The sequence below is a fragment of the Oryza sativa genome, chromosome 2 (genome assembly GCF_034140825.1).
Source record: "Oryza sativa Japonica Group chromosome 2, ASM3414082v1".
NCBI classification, from domain to species: domain Eukaryota; kingdom Viridiplantae; phylum Streptophyta; class Magnoliopsida; order Poales; family Poaceae; genus Oryza; species Oryza sativa.
In genome coordinates this window covers 24,487,932-24,501,410 of record NC_089036.1, presented here as the reverse complement: position 1 = coordinate 24,501,410, position 13,479 = coordinate 24,487,932, and the positions used below count along the sequence as shown (strand labels likewise).

The window sequence follows — 13,479 nt, the reverse complement described above, 5'->3', positions numbered from 1 at the left end:
TTTGACTTGCACCTTTTTGGCAACTTAGGTTTACAAAAGTTACAAACGTACAGCGCCAACAGCAAGCTACTCCAGCTGCAAACTGCAAGTAAATGCGAGTTGCTGCGATCGTCGATCTCTTTTCCCTCCTCCTTGGCTACTACGCTGCCCTCTGCTAGCTATCATGAGAGCCACTGAGCCCCCTCTTCAATGCCCCTGTAACCGCTTAGCATTTACACACTCTCTCGCACACATATTCATACAGTCTCAGACTCTCTCTCTCTCTCTCTCTCTCTCATTCTCTCTCTCTCTCACACACTCACACACACCACACATACAGAAATGCAGACACAGTGCCAGCCATATGTATGGCAAGTTGAAGCTTAACTCTCTCATTGTCTGCCTGCCAATATGTTGAATTTTCAGAGGTGCATGAGACTTCCTCTTCAGTGCACGGGGACCTATAGTGTTGTGAGAGTCATGTACTCCCTCCATAACAGAATATAATATATTTTGAGTTGTTGCTTGCAACGTTTGATCACTCGTCTTATTCAATTTTTTTTTGCAAATATAAAAAACGAAAAGTTGAGCTTAAAGTACTGTGGATAATAAACTAAGTCACGAACAAAATAAATAATAATTTCAATTTTTTTTAATAAAACGAGTGGTCAAACGTTGCAAGAAAAACTCAAAATCCCTTATAATAATATTATGGGACGGAGGGAGTAGCACTGAAAATGTACTAAACACGGCAATTGAATGCTGAATGTCCAAAACATGCATTAGCTAGCTTAGAGGGAGAGGCACTATGGATACCAACTTGTTCATATTAATGTGTGGCCCCATCTATTAATTCGATCTGTAAATCCTATATACTTATATACCATTAAGTATAGTTAATGCCATTTCTCTTTTATCTCATTAAGCCACATTACCCCAATTATTTTTAGCCTTTGTATGATAGATCTATGGTTCAAATTATCTCTTCTTTCTTCTCCGATAACACCATGCATTATTTTTAGGCTCAAAATTCACAAGTATCAATTTGTTAGTTTTAATAATCATATTACATCTTATTTGTACATACTATACAACTTAATTTCCCACATTAATGCGGCGGGGTATTTATCTAGTTAACTATATTGTGAAGCTCCACTACTAGTTGAACTCAGTGCACAAAAAGCTTCTATATTGTTCACTTCCATAAATTAAATCCGTAATGATATACAGTACTTATCCCCACTAATTAGCACCAAGAAAAGGTACTACTGGAGAAACTATTTTTGATCGGTCGGCCAAATTTCACAATAGTCCTGGTTCTAATAAAAACCTGAGTCCCGGTTTAAAAGCTCAGGGGTACTTTTTGATCTTTAGTCTCGATTGGTAACATCAACCGGGACTAAAGATCATTTTTAGTCCCGGTTCAAAAAACGGCAGCCAGTGTCAGACCCTTATATTTTCTTTATAAAGATCTATTTGTAGTGGGAAAAAAGATCGGCATATACGGAGATCGAGGCGTGCGCGCGAATCCGATCGAGGAGGCATGCGCGTGTGGTTTCTATCTCCTCCTCTCCTCACTAGCCCTATCTCTTCCTCTCCTTCTCCTTCCCCCTCCCCCTCCCCCCTGCTCCCACTTCTCTGGCAGGCGGCGGCGGCCGAGCGGCTAGCACGGAGGGCAGCGCGGCTGGCTGTGGCAGGCTGAAGGCGGCGGCCGGCGCACAGTGGCCGGTTGTGCCTTTGCCGGATTTGGGTTGTTATTTTTTTTAGAATTTGTGATTCGGATCTAAGATGTATTTGATTTGTGTGTGATGTGAATATGTGATGTATTTGTGATGAATTTTGTAGAACTTGTGAGGTAATTTTTTTAAGATTTTGTGATGTATTTGGAGATGATCGATTTGAGGATTTGGAGGTGACAATCGATTTGGGATTTTACGATTTGGGGATTGTTGATTTGGGATTTCACGATTCGGGGATGGGGGATAGAGTGAAATCAATATATCAAAAACAATGAAGAAAAGAAAAAAAAATAAAGGAGCAAACGGACCTATCCTGGCTCCATTTTTAGTCTCAGTTGGTGTTAGTCCCGGTTAGTAACACCAACCGGGACTTAAAAATGGATTTTTACTCCCGGTTATTTTACCCAGGATTAAAAATGGGCATCTTTAGTCCTGAATTCGTGGTCCCGGTTGTATAATCGGGAGTATAGGAGGTTCCTAACCGGGACTAAAGCCCCTTTCTCTAGTAGTGATATGTGTTTATTACAATTACAACTTCTCATGCATCAGTTCTGCCATCTGCATATACTGGTATATATATTGTGAGTCCAATAAATCAATAGAGTATAGCTGATTATGAACAGTGCTGTACATATGTACAAATTTATAGATCCACTACAAGTTACGGAGTAACTACTACACATAATTTTGGCCATCCGATTTTATATCAACGGTTCAAATTGAGTTACGGAGTAACTACTACACATAATTTTGGCCATCCGATTTTATATCAACGGTTCAAATTCAATGATATATAGTAACAATATGAACAGGACTCCGTACTGCAGTATTTTGCTACAGTGCTATATATGGACTGTGCAGTGTGTAATCTAGAGATTCTAGACCGTCCGATTTGCATCCAATGATGCTCACTGCAGCTGTTTAAGTTGCAGTCAGCTGATCCAAACTAGTCCCATACATACCAGGCGAAACAAATTAATTGCTCCCTTTTTGTAGCCAGGTACCAGCTGCACGTACGTTCATCATGGGCTCATGGCCGAACTGTTTGGCGTACGTTATATGTACGCTGGGATGGTTTGATAGAGCCCCAACTGTACGTGCTCAAGACGAGATATATATACCGATATAGGCTCATCTGGCCAGAGTTTTAGGTGAACGATTGGAAAATAAGTGCATGAAATACAGTACAGTATATTCTTACATGTATAGTAACTGGGAGCTCAAAAAGATATAAAGTCCTCATTATGGAACACTCATTTTTAATGTGGATTGGAATGCTACTCCTACGTACGGAGTAGGTGTAGTAATCTCGACAGCATTATAGCTGTTGCTGTGATAGCTTTGGTTTTGATCAGGGCAGGTTAATTTAGGGCGCTTGCAGTTTGCAGGGTTGCAGCTGGTACGGTAGACAGATGAGATTCCAACGCCGCGCATGCATGCAGGAAGACAGAAAGTAGCTGAAAGTACTAATGAGAATCTCATGCGATGCATGCGCCACCAAGTGTGTAGGAGTAATAAGGAGGGAGGGAGGCACGTGCGACCTGCGTGTGGCACGTAGTTCCATCTTTGTGACCTGATCGAGAGGCGCATCGCCTCATCTTTGTGATCTATCAGCATGTATACTGCGATGTGCGTACTCGTACAGAGCTTGGCCAGCCAGCTAAAAAGGCTACTCCGGTACCGCTAATCATCTGCCGCATCTGCATATGCCCTGCACCACCACCCCCTACCATGCATGGTCTATGCTCGAATAGCCATTTTATGCGTATCCGTGCATGCATGGGCACCCAAATGGCCTTTGCCATATGCTCGCAGCTAGCATGCACGTGGAAGCAGATCCTCCCGTACTCACACCGCCAGTCCGCCAGTTTCCTTGCCGCTAGCTAGTAGCCGCGGCCATGCACGATCGCGCGTGTGTACAGCGCTAGCTAGCTAGCTGCGCCGCGCCCCGCGAGATGCCGAGATTGCTCGTTACGTCGATCGATCGATCGCGCACATGCATTCTCTCGCGCGCTGGGCGAAATCGCCGCAGCGGCGCGCCGGCCAAAAGAGGTGACAAGACGACACGCGCGCTCGCGCGGCGCGGCGCGGCCAGCGAAAGATCGGGTACTCTACCTATACACGCTCGCAGCCTCTCGCGACGTACGTACGGCACGGGGGTCGGTCTGGTGGATGGATGGACGGGTGCTTCGCTAGCTATAGGTAGCTGCACGCATGGAGATGCATGCGACGCGATGCGAAGGCACGGACGCGGGAGGAGTTGGGAGATTTGATTCGGGGGAGGCGCATGCATGCACGGACGCGGCTACCAAGGAGGATTTTGCACCGCGGGCGGCAAAAGGCTACTAATACTAGGTGACTATTCCTAGCTGTATTGCCTATCGAGCTGCGCATGTGCATACCCTTGCGCAGTACTCCTACTGCTACTACGCGTTGCCGCAGCGAGTAGTGACACATCCATGTCCATAGATCCAAAACCCTGCCACGCCCTTCCAGAGAAAGATCGAGCAGAGAGCAGTAGTAGTACTTCGTTTTTGGTGGTGGCTGTAGGGTGCTGCGACGACGGACTTTGCTTGTGCGCCGGTGCAATAACCAAAAGTTGTTGCGTCTCATTACTGCACGTGCGTGCGTGCGTACGTTCGTGGGGGCGTGTGCGTGCACCAGCCCAGTTGGTTTGTTGGTTAGGTCCGGTATGTAGGCAGGCCCGGCCGTTGGGGGGACGGACGGTACGCGCACGCTATCGAGTTTGTGGTAGAAAGTAGCCGGCCCCCCCCCCCCCCCCCCCATCGAATCCGTTCTTCCCTACAAAGGTTTAAAAACACAAAAGATGTTATTGCAATTGATTGTTAACGATTTGTGATTCATAAATTTGGGTTCTTCGTACGGATATCCTCTCCAAAAATAATATGTATTATACCTTTTTCTTTTAAAAAACTTGTGCACACTAGCTGCTAGTGCCAGAATGAGTAGTGTGCAAGCTAAGAAAAAAGAAACAACCACAAATGTTTTTTTGAAAAAAAAAATTACCTATGACGATGGGGGAGACAATGCTTTCATGATGCAAAGTAAGCATAACTCAACCTGGGTTTACAATTCCGATTTCGTGAAATTTCAACGGCTCGACGAGACTCGAAAGTAGAAACCATCTGAGAGTTCGAGGAGTTTCATCCAAATTCAAAATAGAATTAATAAAAAAAGAAAAAAATCAAATAAAATCTTATAAATACTATGATATTCATAGAACCTATTGGGATAACAAAAATTTAAAAAATAATGTATTGTGTGTATTAACTCAAACTTATATCAGGAAAGAAAAGAATAAAAAAAATAATAATAAAAAGAAAACACTTACATGTGCTAGATTGCATGTACTAGGCTCAGTTACTGATCGAATTTTTGATGATTTCGATCGGAATTTCGCCAAAACCGAACTTATCGGTAAACTCAGGGAATTTGTATTCAAGTTTTGGTTTATGAAATTTGTTCGGAATTTACCGGATTTCCACCGGATTTCACGAAATTCCGAATTCCGCCAGAGCTCGAAACGGAAGGGCCTGTCAGAATCGTAAACCCTGAACTCAACTGGTTGAGTTTCTGGTGGTGGAGCCTGTCTATTCGATTCTATACTTGACATGGTGCTCGCATTTAGAGCTAATTATCTATCTATTATATTATTAAAACTGCTTTGAAAGGAGGCACCACGTTCACTGTGGGGGCTAGAAATTCCCACATTAATCGGAGAAAAAGAAAAGGAGAGTCCAAGTAGAAATACAATATAAAAATAGCTGAAATTCGGAATTAAAAATAGGCAATATTGAAATAAGAGTCCATATAAAAACCCAATACGAGATTAATGAAAATCCGGAATAAAAATAAAATAAAATCCAAAATTAGAAAATAAAAGGAGAGTCCAACTAGAAATAAAATCTAAAAATAATTGAAATTCGTAATTAAAAATAAGGAATATTAAAAGAAGAGTCCATATAAGAACCCAATACGAGATTAGTTAATATTCGGAATAAAAATAATAATAAAATCCAAAATTAGCAAAAAGAAAAAAAGAGTTCAAGTAGGAATAAAATTTAAAATTAACTAAAATTCGGAATTACAAATAATCAATATTGAAAGAAGAATACATATAAGAACCCGATATGAGATATATAAGAACCCGATATGAGATTAGTTAAAATTCAGAATAAAAAATAAAACAATATCCAAAATTAGAAAAACTAAAAGAGAGTTCAAGTAGGAATACAATTTTGAAACAACTTAAATTCAAAAATAAAAAATAAAAATATTAAAAGAACACTATACGGTATTAATAAAAATTTGAAAAAAAAATCTGAAATTAAAAAAGAAAAAAAATTCAATTAGGAATACAATTTATAAATAACCAAATATGGTGGTAAAAAATAAAGACTATTGTTCGAAAAGACCATCTAAAACGCATGACGAAGATAAATTAAGTAACAGGGTTATAAAGGAGTAGAGTGGTCGTGGTTGATACGACATATAAAAACTGTTAATAAAACATCAAATAGAATTCTAATAACGATTAAAAGGAGGGACGACAGGCAGGCCATGAAGCAAACGGGTAAGGCGGTTGCGGGGACTTCTAGAAAGTGAAAAAATAAACCCCATTGATAATCATATTTGATTTTTTAAAATTTCAACGACAATAAAAAGGAGAAGCAGCGGGCGGGGTGAATAGGAGTATAGTTGCAGAGCTGCCGACGGTTAGCGGGACTTCTATAAAATAAAAAATAAACTCCAACGATAGTTATGTTCGATTTTTAGAATCCCAATGACAATAAAGAGTAGGTGGCAGATGGGCTGTAGAGGCGTATAGTGGCATCACTTGAAAGGACTTCTAAAAATTATAAAACATGAAACCCAACAAGACATAAACTCTAAAACCTACAATGTCCAATTTTTAAAGGTTTGGAACTTCTAAAAAGTAAAAAAAAACCAATGATAATCATGTTAGATTTCAAAAATCTCAATGACAATAAAGAAGGGAGGCAGCAGGCGAGCCATAATGGAGTACAATGGCAAAGCCGCTGATGGTTTGGCGGAACTTCTAGAAAATAAAAAAATGAACCTGAACGATAATTATGTTCGATTTTTAAAATCCCAATGATAATAAAGAGAAAAGACAATGCACAGGCCGTAGATAGCTTTTAATAAATTTTAAGTAAAACCATATTGAAAAATATATGTGTCGACGTTTGATGTCACAATTCTGGTATTTGCATGGTATGGGGATCGTCGGTGCTAGGATATATGCGAGACTAAGGTAAAAGAGATGGAGACAGAGATTTTAATATAGATTCGGGCCCCTGAATTGTCAGGTAATAACCTTACATCCTGTTGGCCGAAGCCGGTATTGCTCTTATTCTTGATAATTATACCAGTACAATATTTGGGGTAGCCTATCTAACTGTTGTCGACATGGCGGTCTGAAGGTCCGACTCGTAGTCGACAACAGGGTAGCCCTCCTCCTCGAGCTCGCGCCCGACGGAATCAGAGACAGTACTAGATCCCTATGGCCGGCCTCTGAAGGTACCGGATAGGGTCGATCCAGGCGTATCTCTGATGTCGATATCCGGCGGCTTGTCTTGGCGTATGTAGGCTTGTATGTTGTGGCTTCTGGTGGGTGTTGATCTTCTCATCGTGGGTGTCTCCCTGTCCTCCTAGGGGGCTTGTATTTATACCCATAGGTGTCCCCTTGTCCAAGTAGAACTAGGTAAACCAATATAGATACAATCCGAGTATTCCTTATCGTTTCCATGTAGAACTCTGGTTGTCTTTCCTTATCCGGAACTCCCTCGAGGTCAGTTTCCGTATAAGATATGGTATGTGGTGGATCCTGCCGAGATTTAGTCAACTACTATTAGATATGTGGTATCCATAACCCTGACAGTAGCCCCCGACTTCGATGCAAATGAACGAATTCATATTCTCAACTGCGCGCAGACATTGGAGTAACTGTTATCGAGCTCATGTGACCGTTCTCGGGGAGTTTAGAGATAACGTTGGACTTCCTTTGTCAGCCTCGTGCGGGCACCGAAAGGGTTTGTCTAAGTCAATCTCTGATGTCGACCGAGAAAGTACAGAGCGTACGACTAAGTCTCTCGTCTTGCTGTAATCGAGAATTTAGATTGAAGTCAAGAAATTTTATCTCGGTGGGTGCACCATCTCTTCATTCTGTATTCCTTGTCGAGATCCAGCAACCGTTCTCGAGCGATCGAGAAGGCGTAGAGTCTGCGACGGAGCTTTGTCGACATTTGTCGTACTCACCTTAGTCGATCTTGGTGTAGAACCATAGAGACATGGAGTCTTCGATAATGTCGAATAGAATTTTCCTGAAATCAATACTCAGAAAAGAATATCAAATAGAAATAGCCCCCGAGCGAATGCTCAAAGGGTGACATGTTATAATATGTATGGTAAATTGAAAATGAATTAAATTTACCGACCAATGTTTTGTGTATGAGCGTCTTCTCTCTTACCGACTTCGATCAGTCAGTTTGTAGAGTCATACACTCTCCCTAGCCCCCAGCCTTGTCGTCGGAGAATCGTTCTCGGAGGATAAGGCTCTTGGACCCTTGACCTGCCTTGGTTGAATAAGCACTGATCCTAGCCCCCAGCCGTGAAGTTGGAAAGCTCAGTTTCCGATTACACGGATTGGTTAATACGCACGGCGAGAACTCTTACACTACCAGATCTTACATGGTCTTTTGTCTCTACAGGATCCGACAAGGCCTTATCGGCTCTGGGCGTCCCCAGCCGAAGATCCTTTAGGTTCCTCGGAGGCATTGTCAAGACGGCGTAAAGGGACAATAGGATAGGTTTCAACGCTAGGTGTCGTCGTGGTAAGGGATCTCTGGGTAAAACACTTGGCGATATTATGTACCTACTATCAACTTTGTTGAGGTAGAGGTAGTAGGAGAAATCGCTACACCGTTGGTCGAGGACCAGGCAGTAGTCGTAACTCGACCACTTGAAGTGGAAGTAGCCGGAGAAACGCTACGTCGCTGGTCGAGGACCAGGCAGTAGTCGTAACTCGACCACTTAAAGTAGAAGTAGTGGGAGAAACGCTACATCGCTGGTCAAGGACCAGGCAGTAGTCGTAACTCGACCACTTGAAGTGGAAGTAGCCGGAGAAACACGTCGCTGGTCGAGGACCAGGCAGTAGTCGCAACTCGACCACTTAAAGTGAGGCAAGAGAGATCACTATGTTTTACTGGTTCGAGAACCAGGAGTAGGAGTCTCTTAATCACCTATAGGGGCGGTAAAGTTGGTTTATTATATATGCATATCATGTGGCCAGCATGACTCACATACCCAACTTACAGCATATCCGGATGTCCGCTCGCAATCATGTGGGGTGATCAAGCTGACGACGTTCGCGAGGAATTATCCGTTAACAACCTTTTCTCGAGTAGTCCAGCGATGGCCGGTGCTATGAGATAGGTCGTCGATCTTCGTTGGTAGGTTGGGTGTGATAACTCCGCATTTGTCGAGAATGTTCTCGATAATGGAGTGTACTCGACTATAACCTACTCGAGTGCTCAATTGTTCCTGAAAAATATTTTCTAGAAGGCAAGATATATAGTAGATAATATCGAGTATGTATTCAAAAAACTGCATGGATCTTCTAGTATTATCAGGACATAACGAGCAGATGTAATTATCAGGCATTATGTAAACCGTAAACAAGCATGATTTATACATAAGAGAACGGAGTGAGCCCCCAGCGTTAGACCATAGTTGGCCTATCGTCGGAAGTACTCGCACAACGGATATTGTATAAGAAGCATGCTCTAGATAAACATAATAAATTATTGATCTGACAATACTGTATAAATTGGAAATATAGGTACGATAAATTGTGTATAAAATATTGCGTACCTTTGTAGATACATGCCGGATGTATCTACGGAATTAGTAGATCAATTATAAAAATCAATCTACTAAATACCTTTGTTGATTTGTTTGAATATTATGCAGTCGTGCTGTGTAGACATGTGTTGATGTGCATATACCGAATAGGTTTTGGAAACCGATCGGCATATGTACGTACGTCAACATGTAGGCCTGTGGATGGATATCTCCTGAGTCCTGATTGGTCGGCACGGTTGTCATGCATGCACGTATTCCGTTTGCCTAATTCCAGTCCTAACCGGACACAAGAACGAAGCAAATACAGATTGATCTGCCACCAAGTCGGGCTTGGCATTCCTTGGATGGGCGTCGCACTTGGGACAGCAGCTGCACCGGGTGGAGGTCGGCGTCTCCTTCTCGGCGGCGATGGTCCCGATCTCGTCGGAGGATATATTCCGGTCGGATTAGACCTCCCCACAGCCGAAGTCATCGAGTAGCTTGTTGTTGGAGAATCCATCTTTTGAACCCATCTCGTCGAAATCCTGAAGCACCAAAATCCCCCTACCTGGCGCGCCACTGTCGACGTTTGATGTCACAATTCTGGTATTTGCATGGTATGGGGATCGTCGGTGCTAGGATATATGCAAGACTAAGGTAAAAGAGATGGAGACAGGGATTTTTATACAGGTTCGGGCCCCTGAATTGTCAGGTAATAACCCTACATCCTGTTGGTCGAAGCCGGTATTGCTCTTATTCATGGTAATCACACCAGTACAATATTTGAGGTAGCCTATCTAACTGTTGTCGACATGGCGGTCTGAAGGTCCGACTCGTAGTCGACAACAGGGTAGCCCTCCTCCTCGAACTCGCGCCCGATGGAATCAGAGACAGTGCTAGATCCCTAAGGCCGGCCTTTGAAAGTACCGGATAGGGTCGATCCAGGCGTATCTCTAATGTCGATATCCGGCGGCTTGTCTTGGCGTATATAGGCTTGTATGTTGTGGCTTCTGGTGGGTGTTGATCTTCTCATCGTGGGTGTCTCCCTGTCCTCCTAAGGGGCTTGTATTTATACCCATATGTGTCCCCTTGTCCAAGTAGAATTAGGGAAACCAATATGGATACAATCCGAGTAGTCCTTGTCGTTTCCATGTAGAACTCTGGTTGTCTTTCCTTATCCGGAACTCCCTCGAGGTTAGTTTCCGTATAAGATATGGTATGTGGTGGATCCTGCCGAGATTTAGTCAACTACTATTAGGTATGTGGTATCCATAACCCTGACAATATGATTTCATTTGGGTGCTAGCCGCGCAATTGCACGGGCCACCAGCTAGTTCTTTCAATGATAAGCAACCTATCCATCAACAGCGAAGCGATTGTGATGATCTCGTCAATCTTAAGATATATCAGCTTAGTCTTTCGGAGATGTTTATAGGGGTAAGATGTGTATGTGTACGTTCATAGGAGTGAGTTTGTGCCCGTTGTGAGCGCCTACATTTATATTATGTTTCTCAAGATAAGACATAAAAATGTACTTGGGTGCCATTGTCACTAAATATATTGACCGGGGATGTCTAATTGGTGAGTGTTCACATGTGACCTAGATACATGAACATGTTTGACCTAATTAACCCACATGCATGGCCCACCGTGGGATGTTATTTCAAAAAGTTTATGCATAGAAAGTTAATGTTAGAAACTTTTGACGGATATAGAAACATTCTACATAAATTTTTTTGAATCCAAATCGAAACCCGCTCACGCGAGCACAACCATTTGCAAATCAGCTCTTTCGATATTGATCGTGTGTTCATCCAAACAAGACAATGTAAAAGTTTACTATATTCCTAGAAAAGAAAATCTGTTTTTATGTGAGATGCTGCTATACAAACTTATGTTTTTTTGAAAGAAGAATAAAAACCTTGCTTCGTATATATTAGTATTAGGAAAAAGTACGAATTACCCCCCCGAACTATCGTGGTTGTCCGAATTACCCCTGAACCACAAAACCGGATATTCTTCACTCCCAACTATGCAAACCGGACGAATTACCTCCCTCAAACCAATTCAGAGCGGTTTTGTCCAACGTGGCGCATACGTGGCAATCCAATCAGCGTTTTTTTAATAAAAAATTAGAGGACCCGCCTGCCATACTCTTCTTTTCTTCCTCTATCTCTTCTCTCTCTCGCCGCTCGCGCCGCGCGCACGGCGTTGGCGGCGACTACCCGCTCAGCGCCACCATCATGTCGGAGTACGCGAACAAGAGGACGCGCGGGGCCTTCATCGCCGCCGTGTTCGCCATGCAAGGGTCCGGGATCCTCTTCGACGCCATCGTCGCGCTCGCGGTGTCGGCGGGGTTTCCGCACGCGTACCCGGTGTCGTCCTACTCCGACAACCACGCCGCGTCCCTCATCCCGCAGGCCGACTACGTGTGGCGCATCATCGTCATGTTTGGCACCGTCCCGGCGGCGCTCACCTACTACTGGCGGATGAAGATGCCCGAGACGGCGTGGTACACGGCGCTCATCGCCCGCAACACGAAGCAGGCGGTGGCCGACATGTCCAAGGTGCTGCACACCCAGATCGAGGAGAGCGTGGGCCACGCCGAGACGGTGAGACGGTGGTCGTCGGCGGCGAGACCTGAGGCCTCTTCTCGCGCCAGTTCCTGCGCCGCCACGGCCTCCACCTCCTCGCCACCACCAGCACGTGATTCCTCCTCGACATCGCCTCCTCGACACGCAGCGGCGGCGGCGGGTGACGCGGCGGCGGCTGCGGGGGACACGCGCGGCAGCTCGGAGGACACGCGCGACGACTGCGGGGACACGCGCGGCGGCTCGGGGGACACGCGCGACGGCTAAGAGGAGCCACGGTGGCGCGTGCGGTCGGCACGCGAGGGCAGCGGTGGCCCTCCTCTTCCACCTCCTCCTCCTCCTCCTCCTGTTGCTCCTCCGGCTCAAGCAACCTCGCTGTCGCCTCCCGCACCGACCTGCTCTCGCCTACCTGTGACCACTCTGACGCTGCCTCCCGCTTCCTCTGAAGCTTCGACATATCCGAGCACAAGCACCGCGTCCTCGCCGGCTTCTCCAAGAACACCTGCGCCGACACTTGGGCCAAGCTCCCGCTTCCACCTTGAATTAATGGAGGACGCCGCCGCGCTGCTCTAGACCCGGCCGCTGCCGTCCAACCTGACGGCCAATGGTATCTCCGCGCCGGTGAGGCGAAGAGCCTCCAAGTCCGGCGCAGCGTCAGGGACGGCGGGAAGCGAGGCGGAGTCCGTGTCGCAGCTCCCCTCGCGCACGTCAAGCTCCCGCTCCGCCGGCGCACCGCCGCGGTGGCGGCGCTGGACGCGGACCTCCCCGCCGAGGCCGTGCGCCATTTCTCCAAGGTGCTCGACGCGTGCCGTGGCGGGCTCCCGTACCCGTTCGCGACTGCCTGCCTCGTCGGCCGTGCCGAGGTGTTCCGTTCCTTCGGGAAGGCAGCCGACGCCATCGCCGACTGCAACCGCGCGCTCGCGCTTGACCCGCCGTGCGCGCCTGACGGAGAGAGAGAAAGAAAGAGGAAGAGGGGAAGAGGAAAGGGAGATGGAAGAGAATGACAGGTGGGCCCCACCATGTTTTAAAAAATGAAAATGCTGACTGGGTTGCCACGCGTACGCCACGTAGGACAAAACTGCTCTGGATTAGGTCGAGGGGGGTAATTCGTCCGGTACTGAAAGTTCGGGGTGAGTAATGTCTGGTTTTCAGATTTAGGGGGAAAATTCAGCCGACCGCGATAGTTCGAGAAGGAAATTTGTACTTTTTCCTTAATATTAATAGAGTAGGAGCAAAGAAAAGTATATTAGTGATTATTCCATTTATGTATTGGTGATTCCATCTAA

The 13,479-nt window shown here is 45.3% G+C and overlaps 1 protein-coding gene across 1 annotated transcript; it reads left to right on the top strand.

The window, feature by feature from the left end:
- The first annotated feature begins 11,797 nt into the window (after positions 1-11,797).
- On the top strand, positions 11,798-13,479 carry LOC107280013 (inorganic phosphate transporter 1-1-like). Its single transcript, XM_026022692.2, has one exon. The coding sequence runs from the start codon at positions 11,846-11,848 to the stop codon at positions 12,458-12,460; it is 615 nt and encodes a 204-aa protein (XP_025878477.1). The 5' UTR covers positions 11,798-11,845; the 3' UTR covers positions 12,461-13,479.